The 17,517-nt window shown below is 41.8% G+C and overlaps 1 protein-coding gene across 1 annotated transcript in view; it reads right to left on the bottom strand.

The window, feature by feature from the left end:
* The window catches only part of LOC141005000 (ephrin type-B receptor 3-like), a 58,536-nt gene extending 53,223 nt beyond the window's left edge, over positions 1 to 5,313 (bottom strand). The window contains exon 1 of the mRNA XM_073476729.1: positions 5,251 to 5,313. Within this exon, the coding sequence (XP_073332830.1) occupies positions 5,251 to 5,308 (58 nt within the window). The 5' untranslated portion in view covers positions 5,309 to 5,313. The remainder of the gene's footprint in view (positions 1 to 5,250) is intronic.
* Between the last annotated feature and the right edge of the window lie 12,204 nt (positions 5,314 to 17,517).

Here is a 17,517-nt window from a genome sequence, read left to right as displayed (position 1 = left end):
GGGACAATGCCATTGGGCTTTTACAGTATAGAAAGATAAATAAATGTAAATTGAGTTGACTAATAATAATAATCCAATAAATCTACATTTATGTAAATGTGTTTTATATTTCTTATGAATTACTTACAATTCTCTGCAAATAAAAAACATTCTTTAAAGCGATTTTATTGTATATAAACCTCAAATTTTACATGTAGATAATAATAATAATAATAATAATAATAATAATAATAATAATAATATTAACATTGTTGGTGTTATGATTTGGGTTATTATTGCCCTTAATCCTTTGTTAGTAATATATACAGAATTATTATTTTATTATTTTTATTATTATTATTATTATTATTATTATTATTATTATTATTATTATTATTACAATTATTATTATTGTAAAGACAGAAAGCCTTTGTGCCTAGTGCGCATTCCTGGCTTTTTTGCACAAGGCGAAGTCATTCTTCACACAGTCTATTGATTCCGGACGCATTGATGAATATCCTTATGAATTGGTAATTGCCTCTAGCCAGAAGACAGCGAGGCAGTCTCTCACATCCAACCTGATTCCGCGGTTTTAAAAGGCTGAGCAGCGCTGATTCGCTCGATCAATAAAACAGCTTCAGTTGACACTTTTAACACTCTGAGTGTTTCGTGTGCGTCGCCTCGTCTATTTACATCGCTGCCAACGCTATTGAAAATGTGTTTATTTGTTTTATAGGCTTGCTTTTAATGAAAATAAATTAATTATTAAAGATGTAACGATTAGATAGATAGATAGATAGATAGATAGATAGATAGATAGATAGATAGATAGATAGATAGATAGATAGATAGATAGAAGTCCTTTGTCATTCTGCTGACCTCCTCGTTTCCTCTGAGAATGATTCATTAGCAGAATTGCCACACTGACTTTGCTTTTATTTTGCAAATTCCACTCGGGCCCTGAATGCTCTGAGTGATGGCCGCCATAGAGCCACTAATAGTTCCCTTTGTCGCTTCAATTGTGATCCTAAATACATTTGTTCAGTGGAGGAGCTCCTGGAGTAAAGTTTAACATAGCAGCTTAACAGTGAGTCCTGTTCAGGCCACACACACACACACACACACACACACACACACACACACACACTGATGCTGCGCCCTTAAATGAAGCCTGGTGCACGAGGGGCCTTCGCACAGCAAGTGCGCCGGACAAAATGGCCTCATTACTCCTTTTAGCGGGCAAGTTAATCAAGTTTTAGCCAGGCGCAGCCCTTTAAAACCTCTAAAAAAAAATTGGATTATGCGCTTTTATTAACATCAAAGGGAATTAATATCAGTCAAGCTGCCACATGTATTCGCTTTTTCTTTCTCATTCCAAGTATGCCAAAAACACTTAGAGTATTTAGAAGTATTTCCTTACAGTCAAACGTCAAATCACCTCGCGTACAATTTAGTTTGCGCACGTTTTGTATTTGTGGGAATGGATTTTTACGCATATTTTCAAGATTTCCTCTCCGGCAGATGTCTTGGTATGTTATTCTTCATTAGATAGATTATTTTTGCGTTTCTATTCTAAAACTAACACTTCCGAGTGTTTTTGCCTCACTTTTTTTTTTTTCGTATGATTTCCCACTACCTCACTGTGTGATAATATATGTGTAATAAAATAATGATGCGGACGAGGGGACCTCCTCTGCTAAATAAAGACCGGGGGAGAATACAAATGTTAGGTGAGAAATGTGCCAACAGCGAACAGGCGCAGGGAAGCTCCTGTGGAGGTGTGATCTCACCCACGGAAAAACATAAACATGTGCGCTTCAAAGGTCCCGTTTGTGCGTAATCACGCCACGGAATACAGCGCCATAAACAGAGGGGAAAAAACACGGAAGGTGAGGGGGGAACCCTGAGCTGCGACCATAAAAGCCCATTTGTCTTAGTTCAGAGAGAGGAGCTGTTCAGCTGGAGGTTTGACGTTTTTGGGCCAAGGTGCAAAGATCGTATGAGTTGGACGTTTTTGTCTTTATACATACAAATAAAACGTTTTCAAATGTGTCCTGAGCAAGTTTGTTCATCTGATACTCGCTCTAATGCTTCCAGTGCTGAAAAGGTAGAGATAATAAACAGTAATATATTTATATTTCAGCATCATAACTAGAATCAGCTCAGATAATAAAAAAGGCATCGAAGTCTGGCCCCCAGTGTCACCGTGTTCATGCCTTTTATTCCTGTGCTCCCTCCCCACATCACAAGTAATTTACACCGAGGGGTAACCACACCGCCTGCGCGCTGCACAGACTGTCATCGACGCAATTTGTCTCCTCAGCACACTGATAGCAGCTTTAAGTTCAACAGTCAAGGCCTCTGTCACCCACCCCCGCCGCCGAGGCCACCGACCAGGCTGACCTCGCCACCACTGCGAGGATCAGCTTCTAATTTTGACAAAAAACATGATTAATTTCACTTTATAACGAAGACAGAAAATAACTAAAGTGGAATTAAGAGGTCGTGCTCCTCAGACAATTACAACATCTGAATATTGAGACTCCGAAGAAGAGCTATCAAATTAAAAGAGAGGAGCCATTAAACAAGCATTATGGCAGGGACATCTAATCCTGCGCACAGCGACCGGTCACTCTTTTGTGGACCTCGCTGCAGTCAGTTAAATGTGGTGAAGTGTGTGAACAGATTCAGATTATCGTTGAGCAGTGATGTCTGCAGCCACTGTGTGTATAATAGGACTATAATTAATTAATAAAAAGCAAAAAAAAAAAAAATACAAGATTGAAGAGGAGAGGGGGAAAAAAGAGGGAGGAAAAGAGAAAGAAAAGAAAACATGAATTCATTAAGAGCCTCTCCCCGGCCTGTGTGACCCCGGGACCCGGAGAGGCGCACAGTGGGACCGGCTGAAACTTCCCCACCAGGCCGCTTGTTTCTCCCTAAATCGCCATAAAGCCAGATATCCCTGAAAGAAGTCCCAGCAGCGGCCATAAATCACCCGGCTGTATTAAAAGCTTTGGTGAACCCCCAGCCAGGTCAGTCGGGTACAATTTATGGCATCACTTACGTAGGGAAAAGATTGTTCTAACGAAATACATCAACTTCAGGTCTGTGCGCAGCCACCTCGCTAATACTGTCGAGAAAACACAGAGCTCTCCTCCCCTGCCTCTACCTCTCTACCTCTCTCTTACTCCATTTTCCTCCTCTTCTCCCTCTCTCCCTCTCTGTGTGTGTCTACCTCTGGAGCCCCCCAACTCCTGCACAACAAGAATCCACTCATCCATTCAAGCCATGTGTTTTAAGTCAGTGGTTCCCAACTGGGGTCCGGTGACCTACAGGGGTCACTGCGAGGGGTCCGGGGGGGGGTCCCTAGGAAAAATAAAGAACTACAATTTCAAAAATAATTTTTGTTTAGAAGTTTTGCTCTCAGAAACTGCAATTCTAGCCAAACACGTAGAGAGTGGGACGTTATTTAATTCAGTAATTGTTATCAAAAACTCCATTTGAGTGAGATATTGAGTGTTGAAGTAACTTCTGCGCCGCGTCTCTTGTTATAACTCGCTCCGGCCGCTCTGTTATTTCGAGGTGCCAATAAAACAACAAACCTTATCAGATAAGATTTACTGTATTTTCATGTGGCACTTTCTTCTTCGTGCGCCTGGTGCTGGCAGGAGGAAGCTGACTGTAGTGTGAAAAGCAATTTAGTCGGAATGGTGATTTCGTGACGAGTTAAAGCAGCAGTGTTATCTTCTCTCAGCACCCATACGGATGTTTCTCTCAAATTAGGGTCACGACACTGAAAGTGAGTTGAGAAGTTTGAATAAAACGCACTCAGACTGGTGTCGTGGCAGGCGGTAAAACACACTGTGTGTTCTTTAAAAGATTTAATTTAGTGTCTAATAAGAAACGCCATCTTCTATTGGAGTGAAACAAAAAGGGAAAATGACGTTTCCTTTTGTTGTTTCAGCTGTATCTCTGTGTATTTACTGTATATAAGCAGTCTGCCCACTGTATGTGACTGTTTCCTTTTTATTTCGATTCATCGACGTCACCTAGAAAATTCTCATGCAAAGTTAAACTTGACTTGAAGTAAATAATTAATACTTTTAACTCTACGACAGGCGTGCTTCACTTGTTTTTGTTTTAAATAAACTTCAGTCATCTTGCGGACAGGTCGAGAAACAAGCTGGGAGAGAGAAAGGCGTTCACTGAGCCAGTGGCCCACTGTCCTACTTTCCAACTGGCATCACAAACCAACCGGGAGCCTCGCCTGGGCTCCAGCACTCAGAGTTCAAGCTCTAGGCCCCTTTCAACCTTATTTCCACTATTCCCTATTCTTATTCTCCCCCCCAAAAAAGCAGAGCAGAGCGAGGCATTTCAAAATATAGGAAAGGAATAACAGAAGAGTGGAACACCACTACAGGAAAAAAAGACAGCTAGAATTTCCCATCGATTTTACGCACGGCAAACATCAACACTCAGCTCACACAGATGGCTTTGTTATTGCAGGCGACTGCATAAAATATGAGTAATCGATAGATGCCACGTTGAGAAAAAAAAAAAAAACATTCACAAAAGTAAAAATGAAATATCTAAAGTGATAAATGAATATCTGATCATTCGACTTTATTAAATAAATGAGATTTTGCGTTTCAAAGCAATTTAGTGTCAATTTGAAAAATCATACCGCAGCTTTTCCAAATCAATTCAGTATTGAAATATACTTTTATCGTATTTTTTTAAGGGCACACTTTGACCTCACACTGATAGTCCTCGTGTCAAAAGGCCACACACTCGCACAGCCCTAAAATACACGCCGCCGACCTGAGGGAAAGTGTCTGGGGGGGCTCGGAGCCGCGACTCCCCGATGAGCTTCACTGTGGCGCTAATTTCGTTTAAGCGACGAAGAAAGCACCAGCAGCCGGCGATAGCTGATCCAACAAAAAGGAATACACAACTACCATTGAAATGGATGAGCTTTCGTTGACGCGCATAACAATTGTGTGCTGAAACCTGCGCCGGCCACCGCGCTGACTCTGCTGCGTAAAGCCAATAATGCCATTAGTGAGCCCTAAAAAAGAAGACAGATGGCCACTTTGTAGATGAAACGTCAGTTTTAACTCGGGGGTGACAGCAAATGAAGAATCTGGGTGCACAGGAGCCTCACCCGCTGCGGCGCCCAGCCTCTGAGAGGCAATGGGTGCTGGCTCGCTGGGTATGAAGGGGGATAGGCTTCAGGCATCGCAACAACAACTGAAGATGGGATTTTCTTACCTTCAACGGCGGACACCATGGGCAGCAAGAGGCTGCATAAAAGCAGAAAGTAATCCATTGTCATAAAGCAGTCAGGTCGGACATGTAAATAGACCCACGAGAGAGAGAGGAGGGAATACAATCCTGGGTGATCCGACGCTCCGCGCACCCAGTCCCGTCCCAGTCCCTGTCCCTGTCCCAGTCCCAGCTGTGTCAAGCCTCCAGGAACACAGTTACCCCCATTCACCAAAACACGTAGAGGTGAGATCGGGGGAAGTAAGACCCTTGGTGTAAAACGTGTGAATACAGCAGCCCTTCTCCCTTTTCACTGATCTCCAACGTGCCTTATTAAACCAGAGAAAAGGCGACGGGCGCAAGTCTCCCGGTCCCTTCCCCTCGCATGGAGCAAATCAGCTGAAAACAGGTAGTCCAGTCCGCGGTCACCATCCGGAGGATATTTCCAGTAATATTTCGCTGAGAGTCAATGAAATAAAAGCAATAACAGCCTTCTGGGGGAGATCCGAAGACTTTTTTCTCTGTGGTCAGAGGAGCAGAGGCAGAGATAGCCGCACTTGTGTCACAACCATGGTGTATTAGTCCCAGCTAGGCATGTGCACGCTCACATGCGTCCCCGATCGAGTGGTATTCCTGTAAAGACACAGCCGCGCGGTTTGTAGATATTTATTCCCTGAGCGAATTTATCAGCTTTGGCTGCTGCGTGGAAAGTGTCTTCGCAAGGCAAGGCTTGTGCTGGAATGAGGCACACGGCTGTGGAGAGGAATAACGGGAGAGTGGAGGGAGGGAGGGAGGGAGGGAGGGAGAGAGAGAGAGAGAGAGAGAGAGAGAGAGAGAGAGAGAGAGAGACCAGGGGGGCACCAGCAGGAGGAGGGGTTACGGTTAAAGCAGCTGCATTGAAGAAAAAAATGTCTACCTTGCCAATCATCGAGTCTCATATTTATAATCTGAATGACATCTTTGTCTGATTTGAAACATGTTTTTTAAAGCGTTTGTGATATTTGTACATCTTCTTCCGAGAGCTGTCTTTGTTCCCCACATCTCCACAGCGACATACCAAACGATCCTCCCCTCCAGACACTTGATTTAAAACATTTCTGAGACAGAAAATACAATCATTTGGGGATTTTTTGGGGGAACAATTTGCGCAACATTTTGAAGTAAATCTCCACTTGCATATTTCTCAAGGACGTGCAAAGCTTGACTTAATAATTGTAGTAATTGTCGAGTTTTTTCTAAATTATTATTATTTTATTTTATCCTCTCTTGCAGCGTGTCACTGCCTTTCCTTACTGGGACTCCGAGCCCATGCACAGGCATGGACGCACAGCGCCTCCCTGCGGGTCGCTCCGTTACGATTCAAAGGCGAAAAGGAAGTTTCTGCTGAGTTCTTGTTTTGATTAAAACATTTATTTTTTTCACTCTCTCTTTCTTCAAATGCGTGACTTGGAAATACTGAAACGTTTGGAAAGAGCTCCGGCGGACACTGGACATCCTCACCACCCCTCCCGGCTTTCAAAAGCACCTCGGCCGTTTGGAGATCTTCTGTGAGTATGAAAGTGACATCACCACATCCAGTGCGTTTATAACCGAGGCTTCGTTTGAAAACAATAAATAAATATGGATGGATTAAAAAAAATCAAATGTTTCTTAAAGAATGTGTTCCTGAAAAAAAATGTAATAAAAAATAAATAAATAAATGAAAAACACTACTTTCCCCACTAATTTCTATTTAAGGGTCCGTAACATTGAAGTTTCTCTCTTTTAATTTAAAGTAATAACAAAGCTGAGGAACTTTTCTCAGGCGCGGCGCTTTTCCTGGAGCGGAACATCACAGCACATTTCTCTAAATCGCTCGTTTTTGTTTGAAAGACAGTGGAGACATTTAACCCAGTCGGTCCGGCAAAAGGCAGCAGGCAGTGTATTTTTTTAATCTTTTTTTTCTTATGTTCCCCTGCAGGATTATAGACCTGAAATATACTTTCCCTCTTCCTTGGATATGTTGGAGAAGGGGGCATCAGTCACGACCGGGCTTTAACAGCCTCTCTCCTCAGTCTCTCCGCCTTTACACTGCTTTTATTGTGTCGGTGCGCTTCAGCCTGCTCTCAACACACCAGTAAACAAAGTTAAGGAATCTGCCAAGAAAATATGCATCTCGGTCCAAACGGCAGCCCTCAGGATAAGTTACTTTTTATTTACAGAAAAAAAAAAACAGAAAAAAACTTTTACCTCACAATTTTCAGTCTCAGGAGGTCGTTATGGTGCTTTAAACAGACGGAAATAGCCATTTGCTCACTCAAATAAAATCCTGTGATCTGTGGGGGGAATTACAGCACTGCTGACAAAACAAAAGCTACAGTTATAGGCACACCCTGATGTACAGGAGGTGTTTCAGTAACCCACTCACTCACTTTTAATGCTGACTTAATGCTGTGTCCAGTTTGTTTGGTTTAAATCAGTCATGACCAACTGATGCTTTTAATTAAGTCAGAAATATAAAAGAGAGCCAGAGATGAGAGGCCGAATTTGGCACAGTCAGCATTAAAAAGCTGCTAAATAGCCGAAGTCGATTACATTATTAATTATGTTGAATATTGATGTGTTCTCTGCTGTATTTGGAGATAAGAAGGAACTGGAGAGCTGAACACGGCTCCTCAAATAAAGTTATTAAAGTTAATGTGAGGGATTTGCAGTGAGTCGACTCTCAACTTTCCTCTGTATGCAAAGAATAATAATTATGTGAACACAATGGAATTTGAGGCCTGTTCTGCAGGTATATGAGGAGACGCTTTAAGGTGTGTTATGAGGAAACCTGTGAAGTGTCCAAGTGAAGCAGAATGACTGGTCTGTTGGTGGGGAGTTGAAGGGTTGGATGCCATTTCCTGAGAGGTGCAAGTAGACAGATGTAACCATGTGCTCTGTCTTGTGTCTCTGGTTTTATGTGTTAGTGTTGCCACTGCCACAGAGTTGGCTGGTCATAAATAGTTTCAAAAGATCGTCTTGTACAATTTGAGTAATTTGTGTAATTTATTTTTCAAGTTTATCTCCTGAATAAGATTTGTGAGAATTATTTTTTTCTTTTACTTCTGACTTTCATTCAGAAGAAATGTAAGTACTTAGATTTTATTACTAAAAAAGGGGGGGAACAAAGAAAATGACAGCCAGCAATGCAGTTTAGCATCAACTTTTCAGCATCCAGCATTCACACTGTAATGTCATCAGAAATTGCCTTCTCTAGTTGTACTTTTAAAGTGTTGGTGATATTTCGTAAATCTGCTTTCACAGTGTGGAAATTCAACTGGCTGAAATCTTCCAACGCTTGGACTCCTGGATGTGAATGAGAAAAGTTTTCCAGCCTGGTGTTACGAGCCAACTTGCCGATGGGAGTATTTTTTTCACTTTGTGTTCCCTCATGTTTGAAAACTACTTTTTTGGTTTGCGTCGTAAAAATAATTTTATAGAAAAAAAATTGAAGAGATAAACTAATGCTCCACGCTGTTTTTATGAACAGAGATCAGCTAATAGACTAAGAGCGAGAAAAATACCAAATGAAAAGAAATTTGCAACAAGTCTGTTTTTCCCCCTATGATTATTATGGCTGTTGTTTGATGACCCTGAAGCCCAGCATGTGCGATAAAACTCTTAGAAATTGTAATAATTGTAACAGTAATATAAACTGTATTATAAGATAAGATAAAAATAGAACTTTATTAATCAAGAAGGAAAATCTTGTGCCAGAGACTAAAATGTACAGTACAATAGAAAATCCAGTAACAACCAGTAGGGTCAGGGTCACACACTGGGCCCAGTTATTTTAAGACAATAAGATTAGTGAATATTAATGAAATATACATAATATATACAAAATATAAATTGTATAAGGAGTTAAATGCTAAAACAAGTGCCTAAGAATAGATGTAAGACAAGTTAAGTGTAAACTAAACTATAACATAGAATAAGTAATATTGGCATTTACATTGAAAGGTAGTAAAAAAGGAGTAATATTGCACCTGATAATCAACATAATAATGCACATGGTATTGAATGTTATACTGTATAATAACAATGAGAAGCAGTATTGCACATGATATTCACATGATTGTCAACAGTTATTTGGTGTTGGTGCCTTAAACAGGATATTGTTCTACAGTTGTACATATTTACTGTACTTTTAACAACACTACTGTGTCATTAACAGTGCTTTGCTGTTGTAAAAATATATTAAAGAAGCTTTGTTATTTATCAGATTGGTTTTATGGTAACATTTATTGTTGCTTTGTTCATTATATTTGTACAATCAATCATTTTAGTATTTTGGTCTCTATATGTTAAAATACTCAGAAACTAGAGGCAGACAAGAAAAAGGCAGTAAAAGTTTGCAGAAAAGACATAGTCAAGGTATTTTGGGGGGTTGGTGTCACTGACACCAAATTTGTCAGATTCCCATATAAGTACCTCACAATGACATAGTCTGTTTAAAAGGAAAATTATTTTATAAGTGAAGAAACGACGTGGGTAAGAGGATCTGTGGCCGCTTCAAAGAAGACTGTCTCGTTTGTTGCCAAAACCACTGAAGCTCCAGTTCTCCTGCCTGGTCGCCATTAAAGGGCAACCAGAAGCACACGGAGTTCACGACTGCCACCTCTGTTACTTCTATACGCTTATGGCCGCTCTTAAAAGGAAATGAGCTAGAAAGACTTTAGAGCAACTTTGCTAAGAAAAGAAAACATAGATTTTACAGAGTTTTGTTGGGAGTCTGTTACACCTTTGAAGGTTTCTTACAGAAGATCAAAAATCTTGGTCCATGATAAACAAAAGATTACCAGGGGCAAGGCTCAAAGAATTCCTGAACCCCCAACTGTTGCCAGTGTAGAAAATAAGTGTGTCAAACCATAAATATGGGCTTGGTATAAACCAGCACACTGGGGGGGAACTTTTTCCAATGACTGGAACGTCCACATTAATAAATCAATGCTTGTGTACTTTATAGCTACCATCGGGTTTTTACAAAACTTATGGAGCAGGTTTATTTTCCTACATTTTATAGTGTATGGTTGAGAGTTTCCTCGTCTATGAATGGCAGCAGTAATACTCTATATACAGCCTTGTTGCTATAGACTGATTGTCAGTGTTGGGATGGTTACTTCTGAAATATAACGGGTTACTGATTACCAGTCAGCCTGTAAAAAATGTAATAAAAAAAAAAAAAATTAAACTGGACATTAAAGTGAAATAAAATATAAATATGTAGCCTTCTGGACGTGCAGCGATAAAATATAGATAGATTACACATGTGAACATACGTAAATATCAATCAAATAAATGTAGGCAATGTGCATTGACTTGATTAGCAAGCGAGCAAGAGAGAACGTATCAAAAACAACTTCTGCCATTCCACCCTTGATGGTGTTGCACTCATATTTGTCCCAACAGCTGTGCTGATCGCCCAGAAAATTGAAAAAGATCCCAAACAACTGAATAGGTCGATTACCAATGATTACCAAAATTACCATTCCCAAAATTGCATGAGTGTTGCGGTGTACCAGCGACAGGCAAACTCAGCATGGTTAGGTTTAGGCATATAAACAACTTAAATGAGTTTAGGAGAAGATTGTGGTTTGGGTTACTTATGTAACTTAAATTGTGTGCCTTAGTTACACAGGTAAATTAAGTTACATTATGTACAGGATGTCAAGTCAAAATAACTCACTGATGACTTTTGGTCTGACATGGGACACGAACAGCGGTCTCCTTTGTGAAGGTTCTGTGTTTGTTCAACCTATCCAGCTACCCCATTCTCCCCCCTATGTGGTCTCTGGCAGTCCTTTTGCTCCGTCACCTGACATCCTCCTTTGTGGTAATAATTATGACTGTGGCCAATTGAAGTCAGTGCCAAACAACAAACATAAAAATGAGCTGTAATAAGTTGCTTGCACAGTCGACCTATTTGATATTTTTTCTGATGAGGACGGGCTGACATATAACAAGTCACTCCTCAACGTTGATGTCTATAACTGGTCAAGATTGATGTAAACTGGTAAAAGTCACAGTGGTGAAAACACCCACCAACACACACACACACAGAGCTTATTTCTGGAAATGTTGGATTGATTTTTTTTTCTTTTTTTCTTGGAGGCTTTCCGTAACCATTACACATAACCAAAACATGCCTACCCCTAACCATTCCCCCTACCTTTACCCTATAATCTAACTCAATGAGGACAAGAGGATATTTTAGCTGTGCCTGAATGCAACTGCTCCGAAACCAAATTGCGGATACCAACTTTGTCCCGAGGCGGTGGTTGATCTGGTTTGGAGTCCACAATTTGTTCCAAATGCGACTTAAAACAAACATATATACCCAAATACTGTACACAGACATGGACAAATGGTCCACTAAGTGCTCATGAGGAGCACCTGGCACACATTAGAAAGTCAATAAGTAAAGTGGCAGACATTTTACCGCCATGTGGAAATTTCTCAAGCTTACACCTACTGCGCCCTCGCCAGACCTTCGCTAACCTCATCCATCCTTCCTCCCACTCATCTCGTGCCAGGATATCAGTGTCCCTACTTTCTCTCTTAAAACACAACACACACACACACGCACACACACACACACACAAACATAGACTCAAGACTTTTCTGACACACACTAAACTTCTCCAACCTTTCCTCCCTCACAAATCACATGCCCGGACGCAAACACAAACACACACACACACACACACACGCATACACCCCCCTTCGGCATGCATAAAACTCTGGCAGACTTTACACACACACACACACATGCACACACACACACACACCCTGTAGCTCTTATGTCTGGGTATGGTCTAATAGCAGCACTAATGTGATGTGAGTGTGAGGGGATCGCTTTACTCTGGCAATATTAAGGGAATGGTGAGCCGCTGGTATTTTAGAGTGTCTTTTGACATGTGTGTGTGCACACTAGTGTGTGTGTGCGCATGTGTGTGTGTGTGTGTGTGTCAATGAACAGCAAAGAGTACTGGTAGTGCTGGTAGAGGAGGAATTGGAGGTGGGTGGCTCTGGAGAATCTCACAAGGGCTCAAAGCTGGAATCCATGCAGAGAGGAGGTGCATGGGTGTGTTTCTGTTCGTGAGTGGGTGTGTTCATGGGAAAGAGAGAGGGGGCTGTTTACAAGAGTTGCGGGGGTGGGGAGGGGTGGGGGTCTAATCCTAAAGGCCTTCACCACTGACCGAGCACTTAACACAGGATCACAACTGCAGCCCCGACTGAACCCCCTCAAGACCACCATCATCCATCCCCCACTACACACACCAGCGCAAACACACACACCCAACACCACATCCACTGTCTCGCTTGTGGCCAAGGTCCTGCGCTGTAAATCAGCACCTCTTTGCTGACCCCTCCACCCTCCTCTTCCCTCACCACCACCAGCACCCAAACTTCTGCCACAACCAGCTACTGTGCATCTCTGGTGAGCATCCATCAGCTTTCAGCACCTCTTCTACCTAACAGAGAAAAGATATACTTCACTGTCTCCGCTGACTGTAGATTTATGACTCAACCTCCCATCACCACGACCCCGCTGTCTTTGTGCCGACAGACAGACAGACAGGCAGGCATTTAGGCAGACAGGCAGTCATAGATAGGCTCAGTCATACACGTATATGAGGATCACTGTGTCACGCAGGCACACACATGCGTATGGCTGACAAACAGCCCCGGCATGCTAATTATATGATGTGTGGACAAAAAGTGAGAGAAATAACCTCTTGCAGGATGACGTAGAGAACACTGACAGTCTTGTTGCTTCCAACTCTGGCTGGTGAGGTTCAGTTCCCGACTTCGGGAAAAGCTTGTAACTGTAAATGAAGATTTTAGACCACAACAAAAGCCTTATACTAACCTCAAACAAGTTCCATTTGCTCGCCTGTGGCTGTGACTTCTGGGGAAACATCAGATGAATGAATGAAAATTTATTTCAGACATGTGAAAACAAAACAAAGCATAAAGTTAAATTAATTCAACAAATAAGCAGAATAAAATGAAAAGCATGTTACAAAGTATATTCCATTAACAAGCATTGACATGCCCGAAAAGGAGTAGGAAGAAGTATACACTTATTTAATCCTACATTGGATTTCTGCTGCAGCCTGACAGCGGACACCTCCTCCGACAAGAAAGTCAAGCGACCTCTTTATGTCCTCGGCTTTCTCTATCACTGGTTGCTTCTTCAGTGGTATGACTCTGGCTTAGTGCTGACCAGCTTGTCAGTAGCACCAGCTGTTAACTTAGCCACCAAAAGTTGTTAGCCGCCGGCTCATCCGGTGATTAACAGTCTGTGTTTCTGAGTCAGCATCTTCATGCATTCAGTGGTCAATACCAGTCCAATAGCTAATGCTACCTCCTTTTTCGATCCAAAAGCCTCCTAACAATTTAACATTGTCTTCGACTGGTTGCAAAGAACACATCTGCGTTTTGAGTACAGCATGGCGCAGCAGTGCCAAATAGCTGGATTGGAGCCCGAGGAGTTCCCGTGGTAATTACAGAATCACATGCGATTGCAATTATGCATGTATGTGTTATAAACACAACAACAAAAAGACAAAAGGTTCCCAACTGCAGGATTAGAGGAAGGGTGGACTTGCTTGGTGGTGGATTAGAGATGGACCGAACACGGATCTGGTGGAATTTGGGGGTCAGGCTCCCATCATGGACTCTGCCGAAGGAAGAAAGATGGTGGTAGCATGCTCAGACTTGCTAATAGTACTGTATGTCTTCTATCCCCTCGCATGTCTCTCTATTACAAGACTAGAGTCCCTTCATTTCAATGCAACAAGCTTAAGAATTCTTCTATACACCAGTCTATCCTGTTGAAAAATCAGCACATATACTTTATTTTACTTTTATTCCCTTCATTTTAACACAAATACAGTACAGTACTTTCTTCTCAGGCTCTTTACTTTAGTTTTAGGGCATTTGATGGGAGTTTTTATTTTGTGTCATTACACGGCACCTTCATCCGAAGCCTGATTTCAGCCTATAAGTGCATATCATGTACGGAAGATGTAACAAGACAGAAACAGACAGGTAGGGAGTCTCAAATGGAGAGCGCGTTAGTGTCTCTCATCTGCAGAGACCGTGCAGCCCTGTGCCTGGATTTTCCTTTTTTTCTGTGACTCTTTACCAACCCAAAATGTCGGTATGATTTCCTGGGAATGAGACTCAACAATCAACTATATTTCTGGTGCTAGACGAACATCTCAGACAAATCTTACTCATTCTACCTTTAGTGAAGTAAAGAATGTGTGTACTTTTGCCTCCTCTGCTAAGGATGCAAAATGAATTTCAGTGTAAACTGACAATTACATTTTATTGTATTGTATCATAATAGTTAAACAATGAAGTAGAAATCCCATGCCACTTCACAACATCATCAAAATACATCTTTAGTTTAGAGACCTTTAGCAGCCGAAATTACATACTGTGCCTTTAACTGAAGGTCCTTAACTTGCTTAACTTAGCTAGTACTTATACAGGACTTGAGATTGCTGACCTTCACAACATTTACGACCACATTCATAATCTAGGTGAGTCTGTATACTGTATATTTTAACACTTACATTTGGATGACAAATTCTCTTCTCTACTTTGTCACAACATAATCCATTTTTCCCAAACCTGACAAAAACTGGGTATAATTTGTATCACAAATGTAACCTATAAAAGAAAGTAGGAAAATTCATTAACGGCCATTTAAATGTATTTTTCTCATTGCTCTTCACTTGAATGTTTGACCTTCACTGTTCAGAATGATTTCTGCACTCAAAGGTTGTTTTCACATTCATCTGTTGCGGAGGAGGCAGCTTGTTTCCAAAATGGATATGGTCTTAATTCAAAAGCACTTGTTTGAAAACTGGCAAAAGCAAACATACATCAGTCCACAAACTTCTCTGTGTCAACCCTTAATCTCTCAAATGTGTTTTTCTCTGCCTTCTCTGTTCCCACCATGCCTCCCTTCTCTGTATTACTGTATTTTGTCTGGCCTGAGTGACAGAGTATGTGGGGGGAGGTCAAGGCAGGTGCAGTGGCCAGGAGAAACACCACTGTACGCTTCAGAGCTTTTCCCATTAACACAATGGAAAAATCCGCGTGTTGCTACTATCATAGCCATTGTAAATGCATGGCCTCCCCAATGTGTGACCTGCTCCCTCTCTGCTCCCGAGGTACGCCTGCCTGTACATTCCAGATTTATGTGCTGTCTCCTTGCATCCATGGCTGAGCTTGAAATATCTCGAGCTCGACCCATGCCAACAAAATCGCTTTTGATTCATAAATATTCTGGACGTTTCCATTGCGGCAGTGGATTGCTTTCACGTTGGACTGAGAAAAGAACACTCAATTTACTTTAATAACTAAATGTTATGCAATAAATGCAGCCATGACAAATTCCCAAGGACGGAGTCCAGACAGAGAGGGAAAAAGGAGGCGAATGCACGAACCATTTGACGTCGGCCGAAATCAAAGGTCCAGGATGAATAATCACCGCTGCTGGTCCAATAACAGAATGATTGATTGGCCCAAAGCCCCACACTGTCTGAGATAACATTGTTCAAAGTGTCCAAACACAATGTCAACACAGTACCTCCCTCATGGGCGCCGTTCTTTCGCCATACCCAGAAACCCACCGTTGACCCTCGACCTTTCAGCATGTCCAGCTGCAAAATGCAATCTTCCATGCAGTCTGTGACCCCGAGGGTTGCCAACAGAGGCAGATGGTGGCAGATGCTCTATACTGTAGGTCACTGGAGGTTACTATAAACATCTCTCATAAACAAGCCCAGAAACGAGCTTATTAAACAGGCCTGGAGGAATTTTCTGCTATTTGAAGGAACATCAGAATCTCTGATTGTGCAGTTACTGCTACGCTCAAATCTCATACAGAAGACCGATTTGAGGCCACTGACAGAAGCAGAGGTCAATAGCTTTGGTGTCTACTTTTTACGAGCATCAAATACAACAAATCATCCCTGTGTAGTTACTGTCAGTCAGGTGAAATGCGACTTTCTCCCCCCTCAGCGTCCAGCTCTACTGCGGCTCTCCCAGAGGTAGTTAGTCATGACAAAGTTTCTAACCACAAAAGCACATGGTTTCAGTTTAGCCCTCGCTACCATTCAACAGGGATCTCATCCGGTTGCTCTCTCTCTCTGCATGATCACACCACCCGTATACGACATACCACGACCCAAAAGTTGTATAATGGGAAGCAGAGAGCCTTAACCACCACCACCACCCCCAAATCTGGACACCCAAAAGGAAATGTCATCCACATCTTAGGGTAAATGCTTGTAATATTTCTAATGACCCTGGCTTTCTGGGTAAGAGGGCTCAGCTGAATGATCTGGAACCTGAATTAATGTGTCTGAATGAGAGTAGATTGTGTTGCAGAGGTGGTGCTGCTACAGGGTGTCAGCTGGTCAATTGGTTAACTGGTCTTTTACTTGGCTCACTGGCTCTTGGGCATGTGGTGAGAGAGCAGACACTTGGCAAGATGGTGCAAGACTGTAGTCATTCAGTATGTATGTCTGTGAGTGTGTTTATGTGTAAGCCAAGCCCTTATTACCTCAGCGTGGGTGAGTGTGAGGTGGTCTGTGTGTGTGTGTGTGTGCGTGCTAAGTCCTTATTACTGTAGCGTATGCGTAATGTTACCAACGTACTTATTACCCTGGCGGAGCACTGCGTTGGTGTGTGTGTTTGTGTGTGTGTATGTGCATGTGTTTGTCCTTATTAGCTCCTTCCTCTTTACCAGATACTTCCTGAGCACTACTTAGCATGTAAAGCAAAAAAGACAGCAGGAATTACAGGTTAGTAACTGTCATGATACTCACACAGACGCAAGAGATCTTTAATAAAACTAAGAAATCACATTGCTCACTATAGATTTTGCTACCGAAGCAGAGGTGTTAAAGCCCATCCATTAAACGGTTGGTTCACTTTAAGATTGTACACACAAAAGAACATTTTACCATCTCATGTTGATAGTTTTTGTTTTCTTTGTCCAGATTGTAGCACTGGAAAATATGATTCTCAAAATCAAAAGCAGCTAGCTTGATAGCAGGTACAGTCTTTCCAGGAACCCTCTTATAAATGGTTGGCTTCTGCTCTTAAAGAAGTAGTTCATGGTGCTTAGTGCTTAGTTCATAGTAGTTCATACTCATAAGTGCTCTCCAACAAAGCCAGCCCAGTTGCAGAATAGAATGTTGGCATTACATGTTTATGACC

The sequence above is a fragment of the Pagrus major genome, chromosome 11, assembly GCF_040436345.1.
Source record: "Pagrus major chromosome 11, Pma_NU_1.0".
NCBI classification, from domain to species: Eukaryota; Metazoa; Chordata; class Actinopteri; order Spariformes; family Sparidae; genus Pagrus; species Pagrus major.
The sequence above is the reverse complement of the archived record's forward strand: the minus strand, read 5'-3'. Positions and strand labels throughout refer to the sequence as shown.